Source organism: Ictalurus furcatus, chromosome 1 (assembly GCF_023375685.1).
Source record: "Ictalurus furcatus strain D&B chromosome 1, Billie_1.0, whole genome shotgun sequence".
NCBI lineage: Eukaryota > Metazoa > Chordata > Actinopteri > Siluriformes > Ictaluridae > Ictalurus > Ictalurus furcatus.
Window position 1 is genome coordinate 29191042 of NC_071255.1, and position 27587 is coordinate 29218628.

The 27587-nt window shown below is 36.0% G+C and overlaps 1 protein-coding gene across 1 annotated transcript in view; it reads left to right on the forward strand.

Annotated features, from left to right (window-relative positions):
* The window catches only part of si:dkey-225n22.4 (collagen alpha-1(XXI) chain), a 59981-nt gene that overhangs the window by 23269 nt on the left and 9125 nt on the right, over nt 1-27587 (forward strand). The window contains exons 15-24 of the mRNA XM_053629439.1: nt 14206-14259; nt 17700-17777; nt 20547-20591; nt 20844-20897; nt 24188-24241; nt 24472-24525; nt 25372-25443; nt 25635-25670; nt 26190-26234; nt 26890-26922. Coding sequence (XP_053485414.1) covers nt 14206-14259; nt 17700-17777; nt 20547-20591; nt 20844-20897; nt 24188-24241; nt 24472-24525; nt 25372-25443; nt 25635-25670; nt 26190-26234; nt 26890-26922 — 525 coding nt within the window. The remainder of the gene's footprint in view (nt 1-14205; nt 14260-17699; nt 17778-20546; nt 20592-20843; nt 20898-24187; nt 24242-24471; nt 24526-25371; nt 25444-25634; nt 25671-26189; nt 26235-26889; nt 26923-27587) is intronic.

Genomic DNA, 27587 nt, shown 5'->3' on the forward strand with positions numbered 1-27587 from the left:
CTTTTCAACATATTGTAATGAAGAGTGCACATATTGCCACATACGCACTCTGGATGCTTTTTCTTGCTTTTATTTGTAACTTTTATTATTATTTTTTATTCTACATCCACATCTATCAGCAATTAACTGTTATTCAGCTGGTCTATACAGTATACATTGCACTCTCTCCTGTCTAGCTCAGTTATCCTAGTCTTCTAAACTTGCAAACCATCAGCCATTTTTTGACACTCCTTGGATACATAAGAACAATAAATAAAATGCCTTTGCCTTGTTATAGTTTCACGGAACATTACACTCACTAATGAAGTACAGGCTCAAATTGGATTGTCCAAGATAGGACCTGTTTAAAAAAAATTGTTTACATGTTTGAATGAGATGATGGTAAGGGAAAAAAAGTGATTTTGTTTACTGGAAAAGGTCAAGATGTTTTTCCCATAGATTCTAAAGTGAGATTAGTTTATTTAATCATGCAAATATTCAGATTCATTAAAAAAAATCACTAAAGTATTTTTTTAATCTTACCATTTTATGATTATGCTTGTTATTGTCATGGCAGCAGATATAGACACAAGTGCAGGGTAAGCTTAACAACAATACCAAATCAATAAGCAAAATCATACACAGGAAACAGGTTAGAGTCATGTGGTCATCAGACAATACTGACTAAGCAAAACTATAATCGTGGAACCAGAAAACAAAAAACAAGATCAAAAACCAGGTAGAGTTTAACAAAGTGCAAGACTTGGTAATGACACATCTGAAAACACTGAATGTATATTTTGCAGTCAATGAGTGGAAACGAGAGTCCATTTATTGTGTGTGTGTGTGTGTGTAATTGAGTCCCGGTGACTGTGATCAGTAATCAGGTGAAACTGAATATGTGTGATGGTAGTTGGAGTCCATGGCAGCCATGTTTGTCAGCCGTGTGATATAATGGGATGTGGAGTTCAACACCGAATCAGGCATAGATGTAAATGGAAAAGAAAAAACATCTTAGATTCTTGCTGAAAAAAATCTGAGACATTAAGGCCTGGGGGAATGTAAAAATCATAAAGATCCAAAAAAGGGGCAGCTGTGGCTCAGTTGGTAGAGCGGGTTGTCCACTAATTGTAGGGTTGGTGGTTCGATTCCCGGCCCACATGACTCCACATACCGAAGTGTCCTTGGGCAACACACTGAACACCAAGTTGCTCCAAATGGCAATTTAGCACCTTGCATGGCAGCTCTGCTACCCTTGGTGTATGGGTGAATGAGACACAGTGTAAAGCGCTTTGGATATAAGTGCAGACCAATTTATTTGTTAATTTATATGCTCTGTTTAAAAAAGAATCAAATATGGTTCTTATATATGCTGTATTTCAATGATTTAATTGCTCTACTGTAGCTGAGAAAAGGGACTACTCGTAGTTATTGAATTTGGATGAAGGAAGCATACTTGTCTTAAATAAGTTAAAAGTTAACACATTTCTGTTCTATTTAAACCGGCCTTTTAAATCCAGCATGTTATAATAGTTATCCGAGATAAGCTTCTTTGATGTGAGAATGGATATTTTATATGAAAATTAAAATCACATCCTATGATGCAAATTGGTGAGAGAAATTTAGAGGAATGTGGCTAGATTCCATTTGATTTCCATTTGACGGTTGGCATCTAGTACTCACTTCAAATTAGGATCAATTTCCTGCTAAACATAAAGCACATTGTACTGTGGGTGTGGTATGAAGTATGTGTGGATGTGGTTGCTGGTGTGTGTGTTTTAATATGAAATTTTGAAAGTAGTAAATGGTGAAATGTTACATATACAACCTAGTACCTTTAATTCATGTCTAGATTAAGCAGTGATAAAATTGAATTTCTCCTCATCCTTAGTGACATAGTGTCAGGTATAAGAAAAGATGCAATATTCAACTAATTGTTTTCAATTCAGTGCTATGTCTGTGACAGGCCCGAAGCTGTTTGTGCAGTTGCTATTCGGTATTTTAATTTAACACTATATATAAAAGGAAGCACAATGCAAATTTTAACAAGAAATACAATATTAACAAGAGATCATGATACAATATGTGAGCAATTAAATGTCCTTTATTTCCTTTGGAGGCATTATACTGTGCGTTGGGTGTTGAGTCTTATATAATAACAGCAGTAAATATACTGTGAATACCAAATGCACTCTTCTGAGGTTTCTTAAAACTGAAGGTTTTTATGCTTCACTTACACAGTCTTGCCTTGAGCACCATCTATTTAAAGGTTATACCTCTTTTCATACCTCTGCCTTTGCATTTGCATCTCCCTCTCGCTATCTCTTTATCTTGTACCCTCATTTCATACCACACTATCATTATATCTCACATCTTTCCACCCTCTTCTTACATAGAATGTTTCACTCTCCCTAACCTCCATTATCCTTCTATCTTCTATCTCCTTCTATCTAAATCCAACCATTAATCTCTTTAAAGCTAAACTTCTCTCTACCTTTTCGCCGTCTCTCTTTTACAAAGCTGCAGAGTTGCTTTAAGGCATTAATTCTTATTTTCAGCGGAGTTATTTTCTCACAAAATGTGCCACCTTGTTTTGCCTCCCAGTGAGTCTATCTTTCTCTCTCTGCTGTTTTGTTTCATTGCTACATTGTTCAATTTCATTGTTCATTACAACAAACAAGACAAATGACTTGCTTTGTCTTGTTCAGTCTGTCTCTTTCCTCTCTCTCTCTCCACAGACACACACTGCCACACACGTCTACCTTTGTATAATTTTTACATTGACATGTGTAGTAATTGAACTAATTAACACTAACCCTACACCTAAATTTAACCGTACCCTCATTAGCTGATAGAAAAAGGAAAACCTTTTCTCTAACTTGCTAAATGTACCAACTTGGTTACACTTATCATATATTCCTATCATTATGTGGACATTTTGTCATGAAACCTCATATAGTTAAAGCTGGGTAACCAGATCAGTTCACAGCTTTTGTCGGTCAATGTGGAACACCCAGATAACAAATTAGTGATTGCCACAATTGCCAAGTTTTAATTGCCTTGATTTAAATGACAAAAGGTGCAGATAAATGTGTTTGAATTAGTGAAGACATGAATGAAACATAATTACAGTATATAGTACTAATCTGCATGCATTTTCATGAGCATGAGATTCTTGCATTAGGATATTTTGTTACATTTTACATCTTTACTTTTTAAAAAAATAAAAGCTTGTAATAAATTACATTTATGAGGGTAAGGTTTGTGGGGGGGGGAGCACGGTGGCTTAGTGGTTAGCACATTTGCCTCAAACTTCCAGGGTTGGGGTTTTGAATCCCACTGCTGGGTTTTGCATGTTCTCCCTGTGCTTCGGGGGTTTCCTCTAGGCACTCTGGTTTCCTCCCTAGTCCAAAGACATATGCTGTAGGCAGATTGGCATTTCCATATTGTCCAAAGTGTATGAATATGTGTGCGATTGCGCCCTGCAGTCGGTTGGAACCCCGTCCTGGCTGTCCCCCACCTTGTGCCCCAAGCTCCATGGGATAGGCTCACCTGTGTAGAATAAGTAGTATGGAAAATGGATGGGGATAAGGTTTAGACCCCAATTCACATGGACATGGATATAAATTATGATGCACAATTATGAGAAAAAAATATACAACTGTATTTACTTTTTTCATAATTGCCACTTAACATCAAAGAAGGTGCTCTCTTGCATGTTGGGTCAACCATAAGCATACTTTCTTTCCTGATTTTCCTGATCTTTGTTAAAGTCTTTAAAATAAATTTTATTAACGGTTTCTTTGTATTTTTGGATTTCACTTTCTACTTTGACTCCACCAATATTTATGGCTGCGTATTAGCTCAATTAAAAAAAAATATATATATATTTTACTTATGTTTGAAATTATATTTGTAACAGAAAGCAATTTTATATTAATTTATGCTATGATCGATTAAATTGTTTTGTTTGTGTGGGATGAGACCAACTTCAAATTTCCAGGACTGTGCTGTAAAATGCGGGACAGTTTAAAAGAGTTTAAGTTAAAGGAGCTCTTTTCTGCAGAACATTCTTGCTTCTCTGATTTATTGGGGTAGAATTCAAGATTTTGTATCGCTGTGCTTATGTCCATGTTCTCTTAATATAGAACAGTGCATGCATTATGCAAACAAGTTATAAATGTCATGGCTTTCTTCTGCTAAATCTAGTGAGCTGTTCATTTGTTTGTTCATTCATTCATTCGGTAACCTCCTTATCCTGGTCAGGATTGTGGTAGATCCACTGTCTATCCTGGGACCATTGGGCTTGAACATATCATTAGTGGGATGCTATGCACACACACACACACACTTACATTCTTACACTTACTTTCACATCTACGGGTAATTTAGTGTAGCCAATCCACCTACTGGCATGTTTTTGGGAGGTAGGAGGACGCTTTAGAACCTGGTAGAAACCAGTACAGTCACAGGGAGACTCAGCTCAGGGCAGTTGTGGCTCAGGTGGTAGAGCGTATTGTCCACTAATCGTAGGGTTGATGGTTCGATTCCCATCCCACATGCCTCCACATGCCAAAGTGTCCTTGAGCAAGACACTGAACCCCAAGTTGCTCCTGATGGCATGCTAGAGCCTTGCATGTTTTTGGGAGGTAGGATGCTTTAGAACCTGGTAGAAACCAGCACAGTCACAGGGAGACTCAGTTTGGGTATGTGTGTGTGTGAATGAGAAACAGTGTGCAGCGCTTTGTAGAACTTCTAAGATTAAAAGGTGCTGTATAAGTGCAGACAATTTACCATTTACAGGGACAATAAGTGCAGACAATTTACCATTTACATGTGAACTTTCGCATAGTTACAATTACAATTGATCCCAGGACCCTGGAACTGTGAGGTGGCAACACTATGTGCTACACCACCATGGCACCAGCTAGCAAAAAAATAGAATTATACAGTCTTTCTTCAAATCACTTGTAGTTCTACAGAGTTACTGGCACCTTTAAGATATGTCATCAATTTTCCCCAGTATTCAAACAGGAAATCATGCTCTAGAGATTACTAACATCTGATACATCTATTATAAACATGAAATCCATGTATTAGGGGTTCTTTTTTCCTTCCATTTTTCCTGTGGATTTTTCTTTCACTTCACTGAGTCACTGTAGCCTTGACTTGTTCTCAGAATGCAGTCATAACAAAAACCCACTTTTGTTGCAAAATTGTGCTGTGGCATAGTTTATTTCATTGGAGCTTCTAATAGAGAGAAATCAAAGTAGTATATCAGATAACCTCGAGTTGTGAATGCTGGGTGGACATGTACTTTTTTTTAGGAATTGTAGGACAGTTAAAAGCCCATAAAACCACATAATCTGCATATAAAACAGAGGCTTTAGATAACTAGACCATTTTATACTATTTTGCTTTCATGTGGCCTCTTGGTTTTCCTGATGAGGTTTTATAGCCAAGGCGTAAAGCAAGCCTAGTACACACACACACACACACACACACACACACACACACACACACACACAAGCAAGTAAGCAATACAGGACTGTAAAAACATTCACCATCTCCCTTGCACTCACATGTGAATGACTGAAATGTACAAACATCCATAAAACACATCCATAAATCCTATTTTCACATCCTTCCTTTCACAAATGATTTAATATTGAGTCTTGTGAAACACAGTAAAGTCACATAAATATACATAAAGTGCAAAGTCAGACACCAAATGTACACAAAATGTCTGGCTAGTAAATTCCTGACAGTTCAGATTAATCTTGTTATAAAGACAAGACAGTCAAAACAGGGAAAATTGCACACACTTATACAATTACATTGTAATTGATGCTCTGGGCTCAGCATTTTTTTTCTGCTTTAATCTTAAATAGACCACTATAAGGCATTTTAGTTGGATCCATTTGTCATTTTGTACCTGAGTCAAATAATCCTGTAAAACTAAGACTTTAACCACTTTACTGGTGTGAAATAACAGATTAGATTACTTTCCTTTGAATAATCTTAAGGAGCCATGCAGAGAAGGCATTGGACTGCACAATTCCTCAACTATGTCTGCTGTTTAAAATTTGGAGCACTGTGGCACCACACACAGAATTTCAAACACTCATATCTCATTACACAGTATACGTATTTTAAATGTGAGAAATAAAGAATTGGCCACAAAATGGATTTAAATTGTGAAAAGGGATGCAATAATTTTTTTTTCTGATTCTTGAGTCTGATCTGATACTGACATACTCAGAATAAGCCAACTCTCTACAATTGTCTATTGTTGAGCTATGTGGAGTTATATGGACAAAAGTAGCCTAAGTATAGCCTTTTGCACCCCAATAGTGATACTATCACATCATTGCATGCCTATAAAAGAACAAATACCATTTGTGTTGTACATAATGTGTTCTATGTATGTACAGCTGGATATTGAAAATTCACATTTGACTCATAGGATTTTAAACCTAAATTAAATGCATTACAATTATTTATTTCGCAGTGCTGTTTTCAATTCTCAACTCTGACTGGTCAGAAGGTGTTGATGAATTTTTATAATAGCTTAGCTCTGACATTAGTGCAGCTACAAATCACAGGATTGTAGTAATGCGCTCTTTCTAATAGGTTGTGGTCTCGATAGTAATGGCTAATTTAAAGAGAACTGTATGGTGGATTCTCCACATAATCTAATAAACCTAATATTAAATAGATTGAAACATGTTATTTGAGAAAGAAAAATGTTTAATCATTGATATGGTGAAGTAATCTGACAACCATTTTTTTTAACAAGTCTCCAGTGTCAGCACTTTGTAACAGTCAGAAGTAAAGCTTTCTGGGCCTTGCACTTTGAGTTGTTGGTAACAAGCTGCAGATTTTTTTTTTATCTTGATAACTTCGAGAGAAAGTGAGGGAATGACTATTATTGGCTGCTGTAATGTAAGTGAAAACAGGAATTAACTTGTTTTACAATCGCTCCACAATATTACATGCAAGTAAAAAAATTATTAAAATAACTAAAATATTGAAAAAAAAAAAAAACAGACTGTTTTGATATACAATGGGGAAAAACACCTGATGTTATTGGAAAATAACTTTGATATAGCAACAGTAACTCCACTGGAAGGTATGTGATGAGGGTGTGAGCTGAGGCTCATGGGAGAAGTAGTCTCCAACTTCAGGAATTACATACATGCCCCCATGCCCCATCATGTTTGATTTCTTACTTAGCTGTAACATCGCTTTTATTATTCAGGAATTTTTTCCGACTGTGAAAATTGCAGTCCAGACATATCTTCAATTGATAGCTCTTGCTGGACAATTTTTAAATCTGACTGTCTAAAGTAAACCTCTAGTATACAGAATTGCATAGCAATAACATCCACATGCCTATAATATATATTGTTAACTTCCATAACTATTGCTAATGCTCAGACATAGATACAAATGTTGTAGTCAGCATGAACATGGACATGTACAAACGATTCTGATCATTTCCATATAATCTGGAGAATGGCAAGTCTTCTTGAATTTTGCCAGAAAATACCCACATACTTATCATTCCTATGCAATCAAAGAGGACACAAGTATAATTGTTAAATATCTAAGTATGGATTTGACCGTAGTTTGCTTTGAATTGAAGCCCCATTACAGAAGGTGGTTTACTTAGTAATTCTGGCCTGGAAGGCTGATGTGCACAGTTACAGTAGGGGAAATAAGTATTGGACGCGTCAACATTTTTTTCAGTAAATATATTTTCAATGAGGCTATTCATATGAAATTTTCACCAGACATCAGTATTAACCCAAGAAATCCAGAAATATAAAGAATTCACAACATTTAAGTCCATAAATGAAGTTATGTGTAATAAAGTGGAATGACACAGGAAAAAAGTATTGAACATGCTAACAGAAATGTATTTAATACTTAGTGGAGAAGCCTTTGTTTGTAATGACAGCTTCAAGATGCTTCCTGTATGAAGAAATTAATTGGCCGCAGTATTCAGGTGTGATTTTGGCACATTCGTCTAAACATATTGTCTTTAACTCTTGTTCAATTGGATTCAAGTCAGGTGATTGACTGGGCCATTCAAACGCCTTGATTTGATTTTTTTTGTCTGAAATCAATTGAGAGTTTCCTTTGCTGTATGCTTTGGATCGTTGTCCCGCTGGAAGGTCCACCCACGTCTCATCTTCATCATCCTGGTGGATGGCAGCAGATTCTTCTCAAAAATGTTCTGGTCAAGGGCTCCATTCATCATTCCTTTAATTATATGAAGTCTGCCAACCCCACACCATGATGCTTCCACCACCAAACTTCACTGTTGGTATAGTGTTTTAGGGTGATGTGCAGTGCCATTTCTTCTCCAAACATGGTGTGTAGTATGACAGCCAAAAAGTGAAATTTTGCTCTCGTCTGATCAGACTACACTCTCCCAGTATTTCATAGGCTTGTCCAAATGAGTTGTAGCAAACTTTAAACAAGCTTCAACATGTCTTTTCTTTAGTAATGGAGTCTTGCGGGGTGAGTGTGAGCAGTGGAGTGCATTGCCTATTGTTTTCTCTGTGACGATGGCACCTGCTGCCTCCAAGTGTTTCTGGAGCTCTTTCCGAGTAGTCCTTGGCTTTTGGGCTACTCTTTTGACTATTCTTCAGACTCCCTGGTCAGAAATCTTGCAAGAAGCTCCTGTGTGTGGCCGGTTGGTGACAGAGTGATGTTGCTTCTACTTGTGGATAATGGCCCCAATGGTGCTTACTGGAGGATTCAGAAGTTTTGAAATACATCTGTATCCGATTCCATCAACATGGTTCGCAACAATAAGGTTCCAAAGGTCTGGGCAGAGCTCTTTGCTTTTACCCATCATGAGATGTTTCTTGTAATTTACTAACCCAGCTGATATTAATTTGCACAAATAGGGGGTATAATTACATATGGATTTCAGCTGGTTCCTTGGTTTACCTTGCCTTGGAGAACTGCTTTTTCTTAGCATGTTCAATACTTTTTCCCTGTGTCATTCCAGTTTATTACACATAACTATATTTATGGATGTTAATGTTGTGAATTCTTTATATTTCTGGATTTCTTGAGTTAAAACTGATGTCTGGTGACAATTTCATGTGAATAGCCTCAGTGGAAATATATTTACTGAAAAAAATGTTGATGCATCCAATACTTATTTCCCCCACTGTATTTAACTGTCCATTATCTGTAGACTGTCCTAAACAATAAAGCCTATTAACTGATTCTTAACAACATACCAAATTATGTTTATCTACCTTTCAAGTACATGTTATAAATTGTATAAATTTCTAGTGTCTAAATTTTACTAATGGACATTTACATTGTCTGTCAGATACTTTTATCCAAAGTGAAAAGTGATGCACTGAATATACTTCATTCTAATGTATTCATAAAGTAATTTCCATGTGAATAATATATGTACTATGAATATGTGTTGTGTTTTAGTTTATATATATTTGCATTAAGTAAATTCAAAGTGTCAGTTTTTTCTGTGCATAATAAAGAGCAGACTGTGATACAAGTGCTGCAAAACAGAATAACTGCCAAATTACCAGAAGCAAGTTGTAGGAAGAACAGATGGAGCATCAATTAAAGACAGTAGTACACAGTTTTGCAAACACTACTTACTAACCCAAACCATTTAATTAAAAGTACAATTATATTGGAATACCTAATAATACACACTAAATAACATCAATAATAATTCAAAATGAGTAACTGTGAATTACTTAAAAATATATTTTCACTGTAAAAGAGAACACGCGATTCCCTGAGAGAAACAGTTGAGGCCACTGAGGCCAATCGTCTAATTGGACAACAATTCTTTCAGAAGCACGTGTGGCGTGTGGATAATCTGAGCTCTTACCATTTTAGTGCACTATTTTTAGCATGTGCTGCTTGTTGATCACTAGTATGGATTGCAGGTCAATGTTGGCCCTACATCAGGTCGATGTTGGCCTGCATCTGTATAGGAAATCATTTGCAGCTTAGCGCTTGAGACCTTCTCTATAGACAGCTTGCATTTTAATTCAGTTCCAGCTCTCAGCACACCTGTGCCATGTAAACAAACCCCTCAGTAAATATGTCTGGTATATTAGACCAGACCAAACATTTTCTGGGTTACAGATGCTGGGGCTGGACTGAGAAACACAAATTTTGTGTTTGTTGAAAGGCGCAGGCCAAGCCTCACTGAGCTTTCTTTATGAAGCTGTATTATGCAGTGGAACTGGGGTGCAATTATAAAACCCTGGTTGCCTGCCAAAATCAATGTTTGTCTCTATGTAATAGAAAAACACACAAATTGTTGTAAATACACAGTAGCTGAATGCCACACCATTTGTCACTGTCAAAAGACTCTAAAGCCATTGCAAGTCAGTTTAAGACTTTGTGTTTGTTTGACATCATGTTACATTGAACAGCAAAGAAAAAAAATGCTATCTACAGTCTACAATCTGAAGTTTTTATTTCCTGATTTTTGTAGGCTTATAGGCAAGTGCTTGTGTTTAACAGTCTAGGCTCAATTTGTATTTATCCCCATCTTCTACTTCTTAAACCACTATCTGACAAAATAAAAAGGCAACCTTGCAGACATGAACTGCACACAGGTACTTTACATAATCTGAATAGAGAGCCCTGAAAATTGACTTAAGCTGCTGCATAAACTGTCTCTGAATATGAGTAAAGTTCCCCACAGAAACATTAACACACTGCAACATGGACTTACAGTAAGTCAAGTCATTGTCAGTGATGATGGTAACTTAAACATTTAGTAGAAAAGTTATCCTTCCTTGTTATGGATTCAATAAAATATATCAATAACTTTACCATAATCCTAAAATGATCATTCCCACATGATGCAAATGCAGCCATATCTTTTATACAATGCTAGAATTTACTTATGGCCTATACTTGCATGGGCTGATAATAGAGGATAAATAATGAAACTGGTTGCCTCCAAGCCCAAAGATTGGCTCAACATGAGTATTCATGCAAAAATGTATTTTTCTCTCATTTGTATAAAATTAAAATGCATTAAAATGAAACTAATAGAAAGCACAGTAAGTGTTTTTAAATTACATTGTAAGAAGTCATTTCTGCACTTCACTGACTCTTTTGTTTCAACAGAACAATCCTATTACATTTTCACAAATAAAATACACATACTATAATTCAATTTCAGTTATAACACCACATCTGAATAAAACTTGCTACCCGACTTTTGCATTAGATTATGTATTGTGTATGCACTATGTGGGTGTGAGAGAAGAACACACCAGCCTATTGCAGAGAAAAATGCACACTTATTTCTACTTAAAGGCAATTTAGAGTAACAAACCCTCCATCTGAAATGTTTTTGTGGGGGTGGGCGGAAACTAGAGTATAAATATTTTCATTGCAGTTCCCTTTAGAGATGACAGATGGCTCTACAATTTACAAACTGCTGCTTTAAACAAGTCACAACAAGACATGTGTGTGTGTGTGTGTGTGTGTGAGTGTATGTGTGTATGTGTGTGTGTGTGTTTTATTTACTGGCCACTGGTTCCAAAAGCTTGCCACATTTTATGTGCCTTGAGAAACAGAACAATTTGGAGAAAACAACGTCATGGGATATCTTAATTACCAGTTTCCTTTCCAGCACAGCACTCAAACATGTCGAGTGTTTGTCAGGAAAGTGTGTATGCTTTCAAAACCCACTTGAACTTTTCTGAAATGCTTAGACACATTCTGGGTTTGTCAGTGGAGAATTGTTCTTGAGCATCTTGAAAGAGCTGCAATTTCTTACATGAAGAGCAGGGCATCTGCACCAGTACACACCCGGTTGTATGTTATAGTCCCGTGTGACTGACCTGGATTTAGTACAGCAAAATGACCAAGTAAGTAGTAAGGAAAAGAAGGGTTGTCTACTATAGGCTATGGAAATATGTGCAGGGTTTGCATAAAAAAAAAAAAAAAAGATTTAATGATAATGTAAGCTCGGTTTTTAGTGGCTAATTTTATACCATAAACAGAGTTCAAAGCAGGGGCAGATAGGATAATCAGACATATATCCAAATTCATAGATTAAGTACACAGGCATGGTCAAAAGCAATGATGAACTAGAACAGGGGTACACAGAGACGAATGCTCCATCCCAATTTGTCTACTATCCATACTAAATAGTATCTGGGATTATAATTACTGTGTACCAAATTGTAGTATGTTGAAATGAGTATCCACTTTAAAAATGTGGAGCTGTGGACACTTTTTCAGCGAATATTTCCTGGATTGCTGAGTGACGGATTGCTTCACCGAAGTCAAGGACACATTTTAGAGAGGTATACTATAAATGAAATGTGGAAAAATAAATGGAGAGAATGGTAAATTAGTGGTATGATAGAAAAAATGGTACAATAGTATAAGTTATATAAGGAATAATGAATGAAGAAAAGCTGAAATGCAACGAGAAGATTGTTTACGGTGACAGTGTACGTATATAGGCAACAACATTCTCTTCTGTAACATGATGTGTTAGTATGTCTCGTACTTGCATACTCTTTGGCTACACACTCAAAAAGTATGTACTTTTTCTTCACAAAAAGAGTACATATATTTAGTGCATAGTATAAGTAGGCAAATTGAGACGCAGAAAAAGTCTTTGTAACACAATACAGGTGAACACAATCAGGCAACAACACAAAAAGACAGTCCAGACATATCTTCAATTGATAGCTCTTGCTGGACAATTTTTAAATCTGACTGTCTAAAGTAAACCTCTAGTATACAGAATTGCATAGCAATAACATCCACATGCCTATAATATATATTGTTAACTTCCATAACTATTGCTAATGCTCAGACATAGATACAAATGTTGTAGTCAGCATGAACATGGACATGTACAAACGATTCTGATCATTTCCATATAATCTGGAGAATGGCAAGTCTTCTTGAATTTTGCCAGAAAATACCCACATACTTATCATTCCTATGCAATCAAAGAGGACACAAGTATAATTGTTAAATATCTAAGTATGGATTTGACCGTAGTTTGCTTTGAATTGAAACCCCATTACAGAAGGTGGTTTACTTAGTAATTCTGGCCTGGAAGGCTGATGTGCACAGTTACAGTGGGGGAAATAAGTATTGGACGTGTCAACATTTTTTTCAGTAAATATATTTTCAATGAGGCTATTCATACGAAATTTTCACCAGACATCAGTATTAACCCAAGAAATCCAGAAATATAAAGAATTCACAACATTTAAGTCCATAAATGAAGTTATGTGTAATAAAGTGGAATGACACAGGAAAAAAGTATTGAACATGCTAACAGAAATGTATTTAATACTTAGTGGAGAAGCCTTTGTTTGTAAAGACAGCTTCAAGATGCTTCCTGTATGAAGAAATTAATTGGCCGCAGTATTCAGGTGTGATTTTGGCACATTCGTCTAAACATATTGTCTTTAACTCTTGTTCAATTGGATTCAAGTCAGGTGATTGACTGGGCCATTCTAACGCCTTGATTTGATTTTTTTTTGTGTTGTAACACAATACAGATGAACACAATCAGGCAACAACACAAAAAGACAGGGGCAGAGACAGAACTTGAACATTAACAAAGACACATGGCATAAATTAAAGCAACGTAAATTAAGCACAGGGAGAAATAAGAACAAAACACATGATGTGAAACATAGAATGTTTAGCAATGAAACGGGAAATCTCAAAAGTACACAAAACCAGAAAAGTGTTAATGCAGGTCTGAATGGATTAACAAAGCTAAAACACTGTGACAGTATAATTTAGTCCTTATATACAGAGGAGAAAGAAAGATCCTGGTCTAGCTCATGGTATCTATGTCCCACAGTAAAAGACTTGGTTTTATGTGTCCACTGAAACTTGGCATCTTGCAAAGAAACAAATTGTCTGTACTTTATATAGCCTCTTGCTTTTGACTGTATTGTGAAAACAGAGATTTGTTTAACTGCTTGTGTGCTACTTTATTCCTTTTATTAACTTGAAGAATCTGCTTAAAGTAGGATAATCCACTCTTAAATCCATAAAAATTAAGAGGTCAAGTCTTTGTTCCTATATGAGGAGTTGAGCTGAATTGGAGTTGAGTTGATGCCTCTTGGTGCTGCTTGTAAAGGTCTTTACTAAAGGTTAAAGTGCTTGAAACTCAGAATACATAATGTTAATATCCTCATCGCTCTTTAACAGGGTGATAAGGGAGATGATGGACAGCCTGGCACAGATGGAACACAAGGTGTACCAGTAAGTCTTTCTTTTTTCTGTTTAAATGTCACACCACACCTTTCCAGTTGTCTGCAGACATCAAACACCTCATCATGTGTAATTGATTACTTATTACAGCTCAGGACATGAAGTTTTTTTTATGGATTTAAATATACTAAAATGTTCCTATTTACTGTACACAACAGTATCAGAAGATGGAGGAGATGGGTAGCCATTGTCAGAAATAATGCGAGAATACGTCTCTCAGTAACCCCCAAAACAAGTAGACCTATAAATAATGGAAATGTGGAATAGAAATAGGTTGGGAATAGAAAGCTTGATGGCTCAAGACATGAACAAAATATAATTGTGCACATTTACGTACAGTTCATGTAATAAATCTGTACTGAGGGAGACTGTGGAACATATTTTACAGTTAAAAGGGTCCCTGGATACAAAAAGTTTGAGAACCCCTACTCTAATTACCTACAATGTGGACCAACAATGTAGATGTGTGTAATAAAGTGGGATATAAGTTACACAGTTAAAAAACAAAAGAAAACAAAAATCAGCAACACTATTGATTCTGATACACTCGTACCAGAGCCACACACACTGCTATCTATCTGTCTGTCTGTCTGTCTATCTGTCTGTCTATCTCTCTATCTACAGTATCTATCTCCAAGCAGTCCTCTTTTTTGCTACACATGGTCATGGTAGTGGCTAGGCTTCTTTTTCAGTATACAACTTCTTGGCAGTGGATTAATAAAAGTCTGAAGCAAACCTTTGTGTCGAAGCATTTCCAGCCAGAAACTCCACTTTTTCCAAACCTCAGAGCAAATTGCAAACTACAACCAAAACCCATACAGTAAACATCAACAACAAATGCCACCATGTCAACAAGTATTATCTTTCTTTCCAATCTCCCCAACACTTCCATGCTGGCTTTTTATTTAATGGACCTTCAAAGTCTTGGCTTGTCAAAACATCCTGTACACATGACAAATAAGAAGTAGACTGACAGGTTTGTGTACCATTTTAGCATCACACTCTGGCATTCTTCAAAAGAGGAGACACTGAATGTGTCTATAGTGGCACAGCTGCATCCAAATGGAAAATACTGTTGTATAAATGTGACAGTTGTACAAATTCTGAGCTCTCTCTATGGTTAATTTGGAGCAGTGGTAGCAGCAAGTGTCTTTAAGCTTTAGTGATCTTGATGTGGCTAGGGTAACATCTGTTATGAATTAGTGTTAGCTTTGTTGACTTCCAAGATTGAGTTCAGCACAGAGTCTCACTCAATTCCAGACAGTTTTTAATATTTAAAACCTTTCAGACAGAATCAAGTTTAAACACATTTACAGTCTCACATAGGGCAGCAAACAAACCTTCAGCTCAGCTCACTTACACTGAAGTTCACCAGAAAATGAAACATTTACAAGACTGTTTTTTTCTTCATTGTCAGCCCTACACTTTATGGACTACTGTAGGTTTTGTATTTGTGAAGCTTTTCAGAAATGTAATGTCTTAAAACAGTTCATGTGTATGTTATGTTTACCAGTGTAATTTCTTAACCACAGTTAACCATACATTGGTCTGAAACATTTATTTATGTCTTTATAAAACATTAGGGCACTTTGTTTTGAAAAGGCACACACGAAATACAGTCATAGGTGTAATGAACACAAATGAGGTCGATTAGTATTCTTCCCCGACCACCACTCCCCGATCCCACCCACCTAGCGGTCACACTCTGAGATTTGAATAAAAATTTTCTGAATTTTTTCATCAGCTGTCTTCAGTTGCAGTGGTACTAAGTTGGCTGCTGGTGAGCATGCCACATTATGTGTTCTAAGACCACTGATCTCAACTCAAAGATCTCAAAGATTTTCCTTTGGTTGGGAACATTTTCCTGTGACAGCAAAATCTGACCAAAAATTGTACATTGTAAAGCTGGCTTTACATTACTCATTTTCTTAACTACACTGTACGGCCAGAGTATGTGGACACCGGACCATCACACCCAGATGTGTTTGTTGCCCATCCCTTTCCAGATTTAGCCCCCCTTTGCTGTTTTAATAACCTCCACTTGCTCATTCAGCCACAGGAGTATTAGTGAGGTCAGGTACTGATTTTGGCTGGGAAGGCCTGGTTCACAGTCAGCGTTCTGGTTCATTCCAAAGGTGTTCAGTGGGGTTGAGGTCAGGGCTCTTTGCAGGACACTCCAGTTCTTCCACACCAACCTTGGCAAACCATGACTTCATGGAGCTCACATTGTGTGCAGCATTGACAAGCTATTTTTTCACCCTTAGTTCCAGTAATGGGAATTGCAATGCTACATCGTACAAAGCCATTCTACATAATTGTGTCTTTCCCACTTTGTGGTAACAATTTGGGCAAGAACCACATTAGGGGTGTGAAGGATGAAGGGCAGGTGTCCATATACTTTTGGTCATATAGTGTATTTCTTGTTTGTTTTTCACTGTACTTAATAATATGCTTTACAATTAATAACTGAATTATACACCATGGGCATTAAGGAGTTAAAAATAATTGAATAATTAAGAAAATTTTAAAAAAATAATTAAAATTGCATGGCTGTACATGAGTGATAGACATATATACTGTATGTCTTGATAATTACACTATATGATAATATTATTATTGCTATGCCATATGCTGTACACTTGTGTGTTTCATTTCACTCATTTAATTTAATTGAATTCCTGACCTTAAAAACTCTCTCTCACTATCACACTTGTACAGAGTACTACCTCTCAGTATCATTCCCCTCAGCGATCTCTTTAGTCTCGCTATTTGATCCCGTCTCATTTGGAGAAGGCTTTAAGAGGAATCCGCACACTTTCACCAGAAAATGACTCATTAAGTGAGACGTTATGTGGGAGGCATCACTTCAAAGAGCCACATCTGCTCTCACCCCCTTGTTCCTCTTCTCATTTCTGAGGGCTTGATGAGCAAATATAACTCTTGATGTACCCTCCCTACTACTGTATGTCTCTTGATCTGTTATACATAATTAACCTGGGTCTAGAAACTTTGCTGCGGGCAGAGAGGGCCTGTGTATCCTATTGCATTTTGCCACATGTAACTAAACGGATAATTTACTCCTTGTTTTTGAGAAACATTTTATGATGGATCACTATAGATGGCAGGTGCTGAAAATATAAAGGTTGGGCCCACTTAAAGCATCCTTAAAAATGATGTATTTAATTAATTATACCATGGTCTGTCAGAATACTTGATTCTGATTAGCCGGAAGGTGTGCATTAAAACCATGTATACCACAGGTAGTTCCGGTCAGTATGATCACTGTTCTAAATTAATGCTCCACCTATAAACAACTGTAACCATAGTAACAGTTAAACTCACAACTTCATTATTAGTAGACAGATGGCATAATTGACACTCGCAGTTTCTCTCTCTCTCTCTCTAATAACTATAATTAATACAAATAATTCATTCTCTACATCACGTCGGGTTGTTCTTTGCCGTCATGTCGCACATTAAAATCGTTTAATGCACACCTAGCTGTGGATGTAAGTACAGTGTGATTTTAGGTACAAATTATTAAAACTACAGGCATTGGATACATGTAACGAGTTTTATGTACTTAATATAAAATAATGAACTGATAATAAAACATTGTTTTAGTTGCAAATTGTGAGTTAGCCTTAAGATTTAATTAAGAATTTTTTCATCAGTATATATAATTTTATTGGTTTTGAAATGCCAATTCGTTCTGCATTAGTTTTCTAAAACTGTTTAATATAAAGTCAAATATTACTAAATGTGTTGAAAGGAAGTTCTTAGTACAGGCTTTAGGTACAAGTCTACAATACCCAAACAAGTTTATCCGCTGAATCATAGGTGACTTTTGGGCATAAACTGGTTTTGGGAGGTGAAATCTTTAGGATATTTATGTGAGACCATCCACAACAACAAAAAATGAGTCATAAATGCAATAAGCTCCAAGCAGAAGTGCATCAGAATGAATCAGGCAGGTCCTGTGGGCTAGAGGAGCCACAGATTGAGCCATAGATGTGTGTCAGGATCACATTTGGTTGACTCTTTTATCCAAAGTGACTTATAATTGAAATGGTATAGAACTAAGCAGTAGAGAGTAAAGGGCCTTGTTTAAGGGTCCAACAGTGGCAGCCTGGCAATGTTGGGATTTGACCTCATGATCTTCCAATCAGTAGCCCTGTAGCCCAAAGCCTTAACCACTGAGCTACCAAATTAATAAATTGGGAGGAGGAGTGCACATAGTGCGTGTGTGTGTGTGTGTGTGAGAGAGAGACAGACAGAGAGACAGACAGAGAGAGAGAGAGAGAGAGAGAGAGAGAGAGAGAGAATGAATGAATGAGAATATTAATGAATAGATTATTTTTGCTTATTCTACAGCATGAATTGTGATTTCATAGAAAACTAGTTTTATCTAAATGCTTTAAGTTCTTTATTGTTTTCTGATAGACATTTTGAAGATCAGGGATCATTATAGGTTCAAAAAGAAAACACAAACCATTACAAAACCACCAGGAATCCATAGGCATATGCTGGTTTAATAAAAAAAAAAAAAAAGTAGGTTACTATATTTGTACTAGTAGAAGGAGCCAAACTATGCAATACAAGTGTCAGTTGAAGTCAAGTCAAGTAAATTGCTACTGTTATCTCATTCATACAGTGGGAGAAAATGTCTTTTTTGTTCCAGGGCCATGGGGCAACACAGCATAGAGAATACAACATCATATTAGACTGTCAAAACAGTGCAGTTACAATACAATAAATGCATAGAACAGAACAATACAATAGATAGACTGTGTAGTATTCAATACAAACTAAAAAGGACAGTAGGAGCATCATAAGGATATACTGAGTAGCAGTCAAAACTGTGCAGTATTTATTTAGCAGCAAGTAATGAACTGTGCAAAGAATTAGAACTATATTAGCAAGTTTAAAGTATTAAAGTTAGTAGCAGCAAGCAAGCAGAAACATCTGTAAGGACAGGGGCACAGTCCAGAAGATGACACTCTACTATAGAGTGTAAATAGTGCGGCTTATGTTTAGTTCAGTTCATTTCAGTCAGGTGTTGGGAGCAGGGCGTTTAGAAACCTGACAGCTTGAAGGAAGAAGCTGTTACAGAGTTTGTCAGCGGTGAACCAGATGACAGGAGGGTAAAGAGTTCGTAGGAAAAGTGCAAGGAGTCATCCTCAATGCTGATGTCTTTTTTTTTATACAGTGGCTTTGCTAAATGTCCTTGATGGAGTGATGTCCTCAGTGGTTAAAACTAAGGAACATGTAAGGATGTTTGAGTGCAAATACTCAAGGGCCTGTTCAAGTGTTTAATGCCTGATTTCAGATTACATTATGATAGATGATAGCTATTTTAGCCCTTGTGTTATGACACACTGATATCTCCTATATCTCCTATAAGGGCAACCTAAACAACTTTGATATCTGGCAAAACACTTCAGCTGGATACAATCAATTGCAGAACTACAGAATTATGCCAGAAAAATAAGCAGAACATATTATGTTATACGAACATATTATTATTCAAAATTATAAATCAAACAGTTGCAGAAACTACTTATCGTTACTTTAGCAAATAATTTTCCTAAGACTCCTGTATTTTTTTCTCAGGAAGTACTGGTGAAATTATTAACATTCTTAAAGAATATATAGTATTTTTGTTCAGCAAGAAAATAAAAAACTACTTAATAATAAGTTATGCTGTATGTTTGGTAAAACTGTTAAAATAGAACTATGGATCATCCCCATACATTTAAACCCAAACCTGTCACTAATTGCATTTATGATTCAATTTACATATGAATTTTTGTTCATTACCATGAACTGTGTAATTCTGGAGTCGTGTGTATAATCACTATGCAGCAGACATCCTTCTATCGACACTCTACCTGATTGCTAGTCCATGTGTGTAATTGTATCATCAGCACTTTGTTCTTAAAGAAAAATATTAAATTTCCTAAATGAGGCCAGATGAACAATCAAAGGCTCTCTTTCACATATATGCACTACATATATTTGTCTCTGTAATTGTAATTTTTCTTGGCAAGCTTCTAGCTGTTTAATAACTTAACCAGAACATAGAATTAATTTAGTGTCATTAATGGTAATGAAGTGGAATGGCAATGAATGTAATAACTGAAACAAGAGGAGAGGATCGTGATTAATGACAGGGCCATCATGGGGCCTGTTCTTCACAGTATGATGCATCATCAGATCTGTCAATCAAAACACAAGCATGTAAAAGCAATAACTGGGATTTGCTCTGTTGTTCTCAGGGTATTCGTGGACTTCCTGGGGAGGCAGGGCCAAGTGGACCTCAGGTACAACCATTTACATCTCATGCCACTTCACATTATTCAATATATCTTTGCTACCTTCATGTAAAAAGACCATATACAAGCATACTACTTGAAAAGCCTGCACTTCCATTATGCACTGGTTATTGATTTTCTTTGAGCATCGAGACAAAAAATGCTGCGTTAAAGTAGCTGTGTGAGTCCACACAATCCCTGTTGTTGCTGTCACATTGGTATCACATCGGTATTGATCTTAGCTTTGTATCTGGAGTTTAGGGGGCTAGAGGATCACCTGGACAGAAAGGGTCTGCTGGACCTAAAGGACCTCCAGTAAGTGAACATCCTTCTTGAGTACTGGAACCTGCCCTCTTTACCTGATCCTGTTTGGAACCACTGACCCATGTGTACAAAAAAACAAAACAAAAAACAGGTTTCATTCCAGTCTGCTTAAAACCTGCTTCTTAGAACAAGTGCAATGGAACAAGACAAAGAACGGCAATTTGTACATAGCCAACACAAAATTTGTAACCGGAACCTAAAAACAACAATCGTGCTTTTGTGCTTCGACAAATGAAAAAAAAAAAATAATAAATTAAAAAAAATTGAGTATAGTGACATCTATTGGCCAATATAGAATATTACAATGTTTTATGATTATGCAAAGAATTCAACTGATTTCATTGCTGCCATCTTGTGGTATTAGGTAATAAAACCCTTAGTTAAATTGTGGAACACCATTTGTATTTAAAGTAGGTGAATAATTATTTAATGGCATTTAATGATGGAGTTTGGATGTATATAATAAGCATAACTTATACTTGGATCCAGAAAAAAAGGTGTGAAGTACTAACAAAAATAAAGACATAAACAATAAATTGAAAGTAATAGAAAAGAACAGATTATAAATATTGTTTCTAATTAAACCTTTTGGTATTAAACCAAATGAATAGCTAATTAATCATTTATGTCTTAGTCTACAGTATAAAGAAAGATGAACTATTAAAGGCAGATAAAGTATTTTCTGGTGTAATTTACTGCTTATGCTGTTTCTTCATTATAGCTGGCCAGGCCACTTTCAGGTGTGTAGCTGACAGTAATGACTATAGAAAGAGTCACCAGTAATAAATCCAAGGATAAAATCCAGAGCTTTTGTGGTGGAAGCAGAAGCCATAATTAATGGTTAAACCTAAGTTCATTAATAACAATTTTTGCATTCTACTTTCCAATAATAAAGAAATAACAAAGTAGACCAGTAAAGGAAGTTATATTCATCTAATTATAATCTTTGTATGATTTAAATGATGGGGTTATCTCTAAGCAATACTAAAATCTGCATACAATACAGTACTTCAGTGATGTTCAACTATTTTATTTGGTATTGAGACTTGGGGAATGAGCAGCATTTATTAAGAGAATCTTTACACCTAGTTGTTTCACGAGTCATTGGTATCAATAGTATATCCATATATGGATTATGTACATAAAAATGCAGGAATAAAAGCAATGGATTTTTTTTTTTACCAGATTTTATGCAAGTATACATTTTGCAGTGATTGTGCCCTGTGATGGATTGGCACCCTGTCCAGGGTGTACCCCGCCTTGTGCCCGATGCTCCCTGGGATAGGCTCCAGGTTCCCTGTGACCCTGAAAAGGATAAGCGGTATAGAAGATGGATGGATGTATACATTTTGCAACCAAAACCTGATCTTTACTTATTTTACTCCGCAGTAGTCACTCAAAAATGATAGCAATTACAGTAAAATACAGTAAAATAAACAGTAAATTACAGTAAAAGTTAAGATAAATAACTGAATAATCTAGGCCTTAAAGAAAATGATAGGGTTAAGGAAATTAGAAATATGAAACTGCTGTAGCCATCGTTTGCATAAAACAGCTGGAAACGAGGAACAACACAGGAAGTTGGTTGCCAAATGCAGATGGATGATGCATAAAATTATCAGGATACAACGCAGATACAAGATTCATGAGACAACCTGGTGTAAACAGGGTCTGTCATTATTCAGCACCTCTCAGAGAATGCAAATGATTTTCTGAACTAAGATAAGGTTTTAGTATTTTAAGAGTATAACACTTGATGAGCAAACAAGAACCAGAGAGAATTAAAAAAAAAAAAAAAAAAAAAAATCATTACAGTTTCAGTAAATATGTCAACCACATAAATATTCGGAGTATATGTTAGAGACTTATAGGTATAGATCTCTACAAACAGGGTTTAGTCTTAAAATATGGAAAATATGACTGTATACCACATGCCTGAACACGCTGTTGGCAGCAACATGAAATGCTTTGGATGAATAAATCCAATAGTTGTTCATTAAGCAATAAGCAATATTGTCTTGTTTGCATGCCATAACACTTCTTAAAAATATTTTTTCACAAACTGTGATGTTGCCTGTAATGAACTGAGAAATGATTTATATAATTTCATGCAGCATTCATGTTTTACATGTATATGTATGTTTGTCCTTTTTCAACTGAAAGCATGCCATTTCTTTCTTTAATATTGTACAAAATTTTACTGTCTGCTGTAATCACCTTAAGTACAAAGTGTTTTGTAGGTTTCAAACCTGAAGGGGATGTGCTTCCTTATTTCTATACATGATGCAATTTGCAGCTGTGTAATTTAATTTTCCACCTATGTAATACTGTTAAAATAGGGCACTAAAAATAAATAAATAAATAAATAAATAATAGCATGTTATTACTACCCTGCATTTCTGAAAATCTAGAGAACACCCAGGCAGGTAGACCAAGAGTCATGCCACAGTGACAAATTGAATTGTGTTTACTGCCTGCAGATCCAGTTGACTCAAATTATGTCTTAATGTGGCTGCAGTGTGTGGTGGTCAGAGACTATACTGCAGTATTTAACAGTGTGATGTTAAAGTGGCATAATTTCCCAACACACTTGACCTGCAGTTTTTAAAAGCAAAAACGACAGACAAAAGACATTTTATTATATTATTTCACTACACGTCTTATATTATTTAATCTTAAGTCCTATTAACTTGCAATCCTTACAGAATGATTGCATACATTTCACATGTGATTAGGTGAATAATATTCCATATGATCACATGTTGAAAAATCACCTTGAAATTGCATGTGTGAACTCATGTAAAATAAGTAAAGATGTGATTACATGTCAACAAATTCAATAATATTGTGTCTAAAACCCTAATGTGTACATTTTTACATGTGAATCATGTGATTATTCGCATGTGAAGTTCATGTGAGTTGTACATAAGGGAACAAATTCTCTTTAAAAGGAGATCATGGATATGGATATGGTACTTCTTGTTCTACTGCATGTTTCATTTCATTTCTAGTGCCAGAAAACAGAATATTTTATAATGAGATTTCTGAAGACTCTCTGTACGTTTTTGCTTCACCTTCAGCAAATGCATGTTTTAAAAAAAAAAAAAAAAAGGCATGTAATAATCCACTTCAACCTTCAGTTTTTTTTAGCTGCAGCAATAATTGCATTCAGTAACTATGGCCATCTTGTAATGCATGAAGTCAGCAGACCGTGTTATCTTCTTCCACCACAGTAGTCACAAAATATTTAACTCTGTGCCCTTTCTGCTTCAACATCTCAGGGTATCCAGGGGCCACCCGGGTCCTCTGGAGCAGACGGACAAATTGGCCCTAAGGTTAGTTTGGTATTAAAAATCACCTTCAGCAATTATGCAAATACACTGATTGTCTCCATGGGAATGGTTATTTGTAAATTGCATAAATTCTCTTCCCTAAATTATATTCTTATCAAATAGATTACTAACACATGCCTGACAGTAAGGACATTGTGGACATCATGTAGAATAAATGACAAGGGTATATGTGTGTGATTGTTTGGTTTATTAATTCCTGTCTACATGTATAGGGAAGTCCAGGACAACAGGGATCACCTGGTCGTCCGGGTGTGCCAGGCGAAAAGGTGAAATTTAATTTATTCTAATTTATTTTAATGAATTATTTTAATGGAGCAGTTGGGAATGTTTAAAGCTTTCTGATGTCTGTAAGATGGATTACAACTGTAATGAAAATATTAACATATTAAGAAGCTTTCCATTTTCCCCCTCTGGTGAAACCTCATATCTTAAATACTTATCATAACATACCACCCTTCCTAATTTCTGGGATGGAAAATGCAAATAAAGGGTAAAATTAAGAAACTAGTGATATCCATTGCTTGGTAATTTTATAATTAAAATATTTTATAGGTCTAGAAATATGAGTAAGACTTCACAGTACTGTTCAATAACTCATAAATAACAAGTAACGTAATATTAATAAAAATATGACTACTTAATGATCCATAATACTTAGCTAATAGTTCTCCAGGAGATACATAAGACTCTGTAATAAGTATTGCTTAGTTCATAATGAACTACCAAACTATTACTTTACTATTAATTTCTGAGTAATTACCCAGTATTCTATAGTAATTAGCCTAATAGTAGTGACAGGTGTTACTACTCATTCATTCCTGCTATGTGTCATTGGACAGTGTTGTAAAGTGTTATCAAAACATGTTTAAAATGATAAAGTTCACCTTTAATAGCTATGTCTGTATCTAAATATCTTGCTTAGAGCATTATTTAATTGCAGTCATATGGCTTCTTGCTTAATGAACACAGCTTATGTTTAATTAAAAGGTTTATTTTATCATTTCATTGTAATTATTCTAAACTTTCCGTCTAGAGTCTAACTTAGGCTAAATGTACAAGATGAGAGATTTGGGGTCCTCAAACTCATTCAGATATGTTTAAACTTTTGACAGGGCTCACAAGGAGAACCGGGTTTTCTAGGTTTACAAGGTGCTGTTGGTCTTCCTGGCTTTAAAGGACATAAGGTAAGTCATCATAAAAAGTTTCGGAGAAATCATCAGAGCTCAGAGTTGATGTTTCAGTAGTCAGTCGTTTAGTCTGCATGAGCTGTGCTATAGAATTTGCACTTCAGTGATTAGATGCACAGCCTATTCTAAAATGTCGACTGATAACACCTCTTTTGACCTACCATTATAATATTAATTCTGTTTCACAGGGGGATATGGGAGAACCTGGTCCAATGGGCGCTCAGGTAAAGCCATTTTGATCCTTATTTCACTTTTTTTCAGCCGAGGTTAAAATGAGTTGACCTTTATGAATCCAGTGGCAGCTAAAACAATCTCAGCTAAATAGCAAAATATATAATTAAACCAAAAGACTAGAACTGAAATGCGATGATTTGTGCACTGTAAAAAAGAAAAGTTGACTTAGCTTAAAATTTCAGCTTGCTGCACAGCTTTTTTGAGTTTACTCAACTCAAGGTTAACAATTGAGTTGAGTAAACTCAAAAAAGGCTGTGCAGCAAGTTGCCTTGAAATTTTAAGTTAAGTCACCTTTTTTTTTTTATTTGATTTTTTTTTTTTTAACAGTGTGCTGATTTCCTGTGATACGATCTGTATTATTGGCACCAATTTAAATCTGCACTGTATGTCACAGCATGCTCTCCCAAATGTTGCTCTTAGCCTCAGGCTGCTTTTGAGTATTAAATGCTAATGATACCCTTTTCATATCTGAGACCCCCTGACAGAGACCACCTTTCATTCTCTTTCAGGGTGAAAGAGGAAGTGATGGAACACCTGGTGTGCCTGGTCCACCGGTGAGAGTGCACATACCATCTGTCCACTAGGGGGCAGCACAATGCATGTGAATTGGACACTGATGAAGAGAGAGGATGAGATTCATCACTTTACATTACATTACAAAAGCTGGTATATTGTATGATTTAGTCACAGAGATGGGCTTTGGGAAATCAGTTGTATTAATTGGAGATTTTTTATCAGTGAGGCAGTAAAGTAAATACTGAAAATACATATTCAAAGTCTATATTTTGAAAATGGAAAGATGATCTCTTTACTGTATGTGTCCTATAGCACAGTTATTAACATCTAGCTTTTTAGTTCACAACTGGAATTTTTTTTATATATATATTTTGGCCTTATACATGCTGTGTAGGTGTAGAAAACAAGTTTTTTCTTTGTGACAAATAATCAATACATAGCTTTCATTTGCATCATTAGAAAAACACCACTTTCATCAGCTCAAAATGAAAGACTGTAAACTAAGCAATGGACATATACAGGAAAGTGTTTTTTTTTTGTTACATAACCTTCAACTCACTCTCTCTTCTCCCCCTCTTCTCCAATCTCATTGACAACTCAAATGCTGTCTTTTTTGTCTCTTTGATGTTAATGTTAGAATTGTTAACAATTGCAGGGTTTCCACCCCCCCCCCCTTCTTTCTGCCATTACCAGGGTGAAGCTGGACTCAGGGGAGGCAAAGGAGAGGTTTGTAGAATTAGACTCACAAATTGTATTTTAATCTTTCCCACTTCGTTTTACACAGGAAGCAGCATTGTCTCCTCCTGCTGAAGGAACAAGATAGTTATGCATTTTAGAGGAGTGATAGTCGTGTCCATGGGGGTGTTTATATTTGACAGGTTGACAGGTATCAGGATGAGTGAGCTTCAGCTGTAGTGCAGGGTGCATGGAGGGCTGGAGCCACTAGTGCTATTCCATCACTTACAGTGACATTGAAAGAAAAAAGGCAGAATGAATGGGACTTAGATTGCACATCAAACCATTGGAGACACATTTTTAAAATTATTTTTTATTGTTTTTTTTTTTTATGTTTGAGTTTCAATGAGCCAAATGCCTCAAAGCAGTGAAAAAGCTATTTGGAGAGGATGGAGGGAGTGCTGAATGAAACTCCCTGTCCAGTCACCTGACCTGAAGCTAAACAAGCTGTGAGGAGTCAGATTGTGAGGCTTGAGAGGGGAGTGTGTTTAACCAGCTACACAAGCTACAAACCTTAGACAAGTGCATAAAGAGGCACAAAAGAGGATCGTGAAATGTGCACAGTGCAATTGTGCAGGGAGGTTTTCAAGAACAGTAGTGTTTTTTCTTTTAGTTATGGCTCATAAATTTACATGTAAGATATTATGATTATTTTC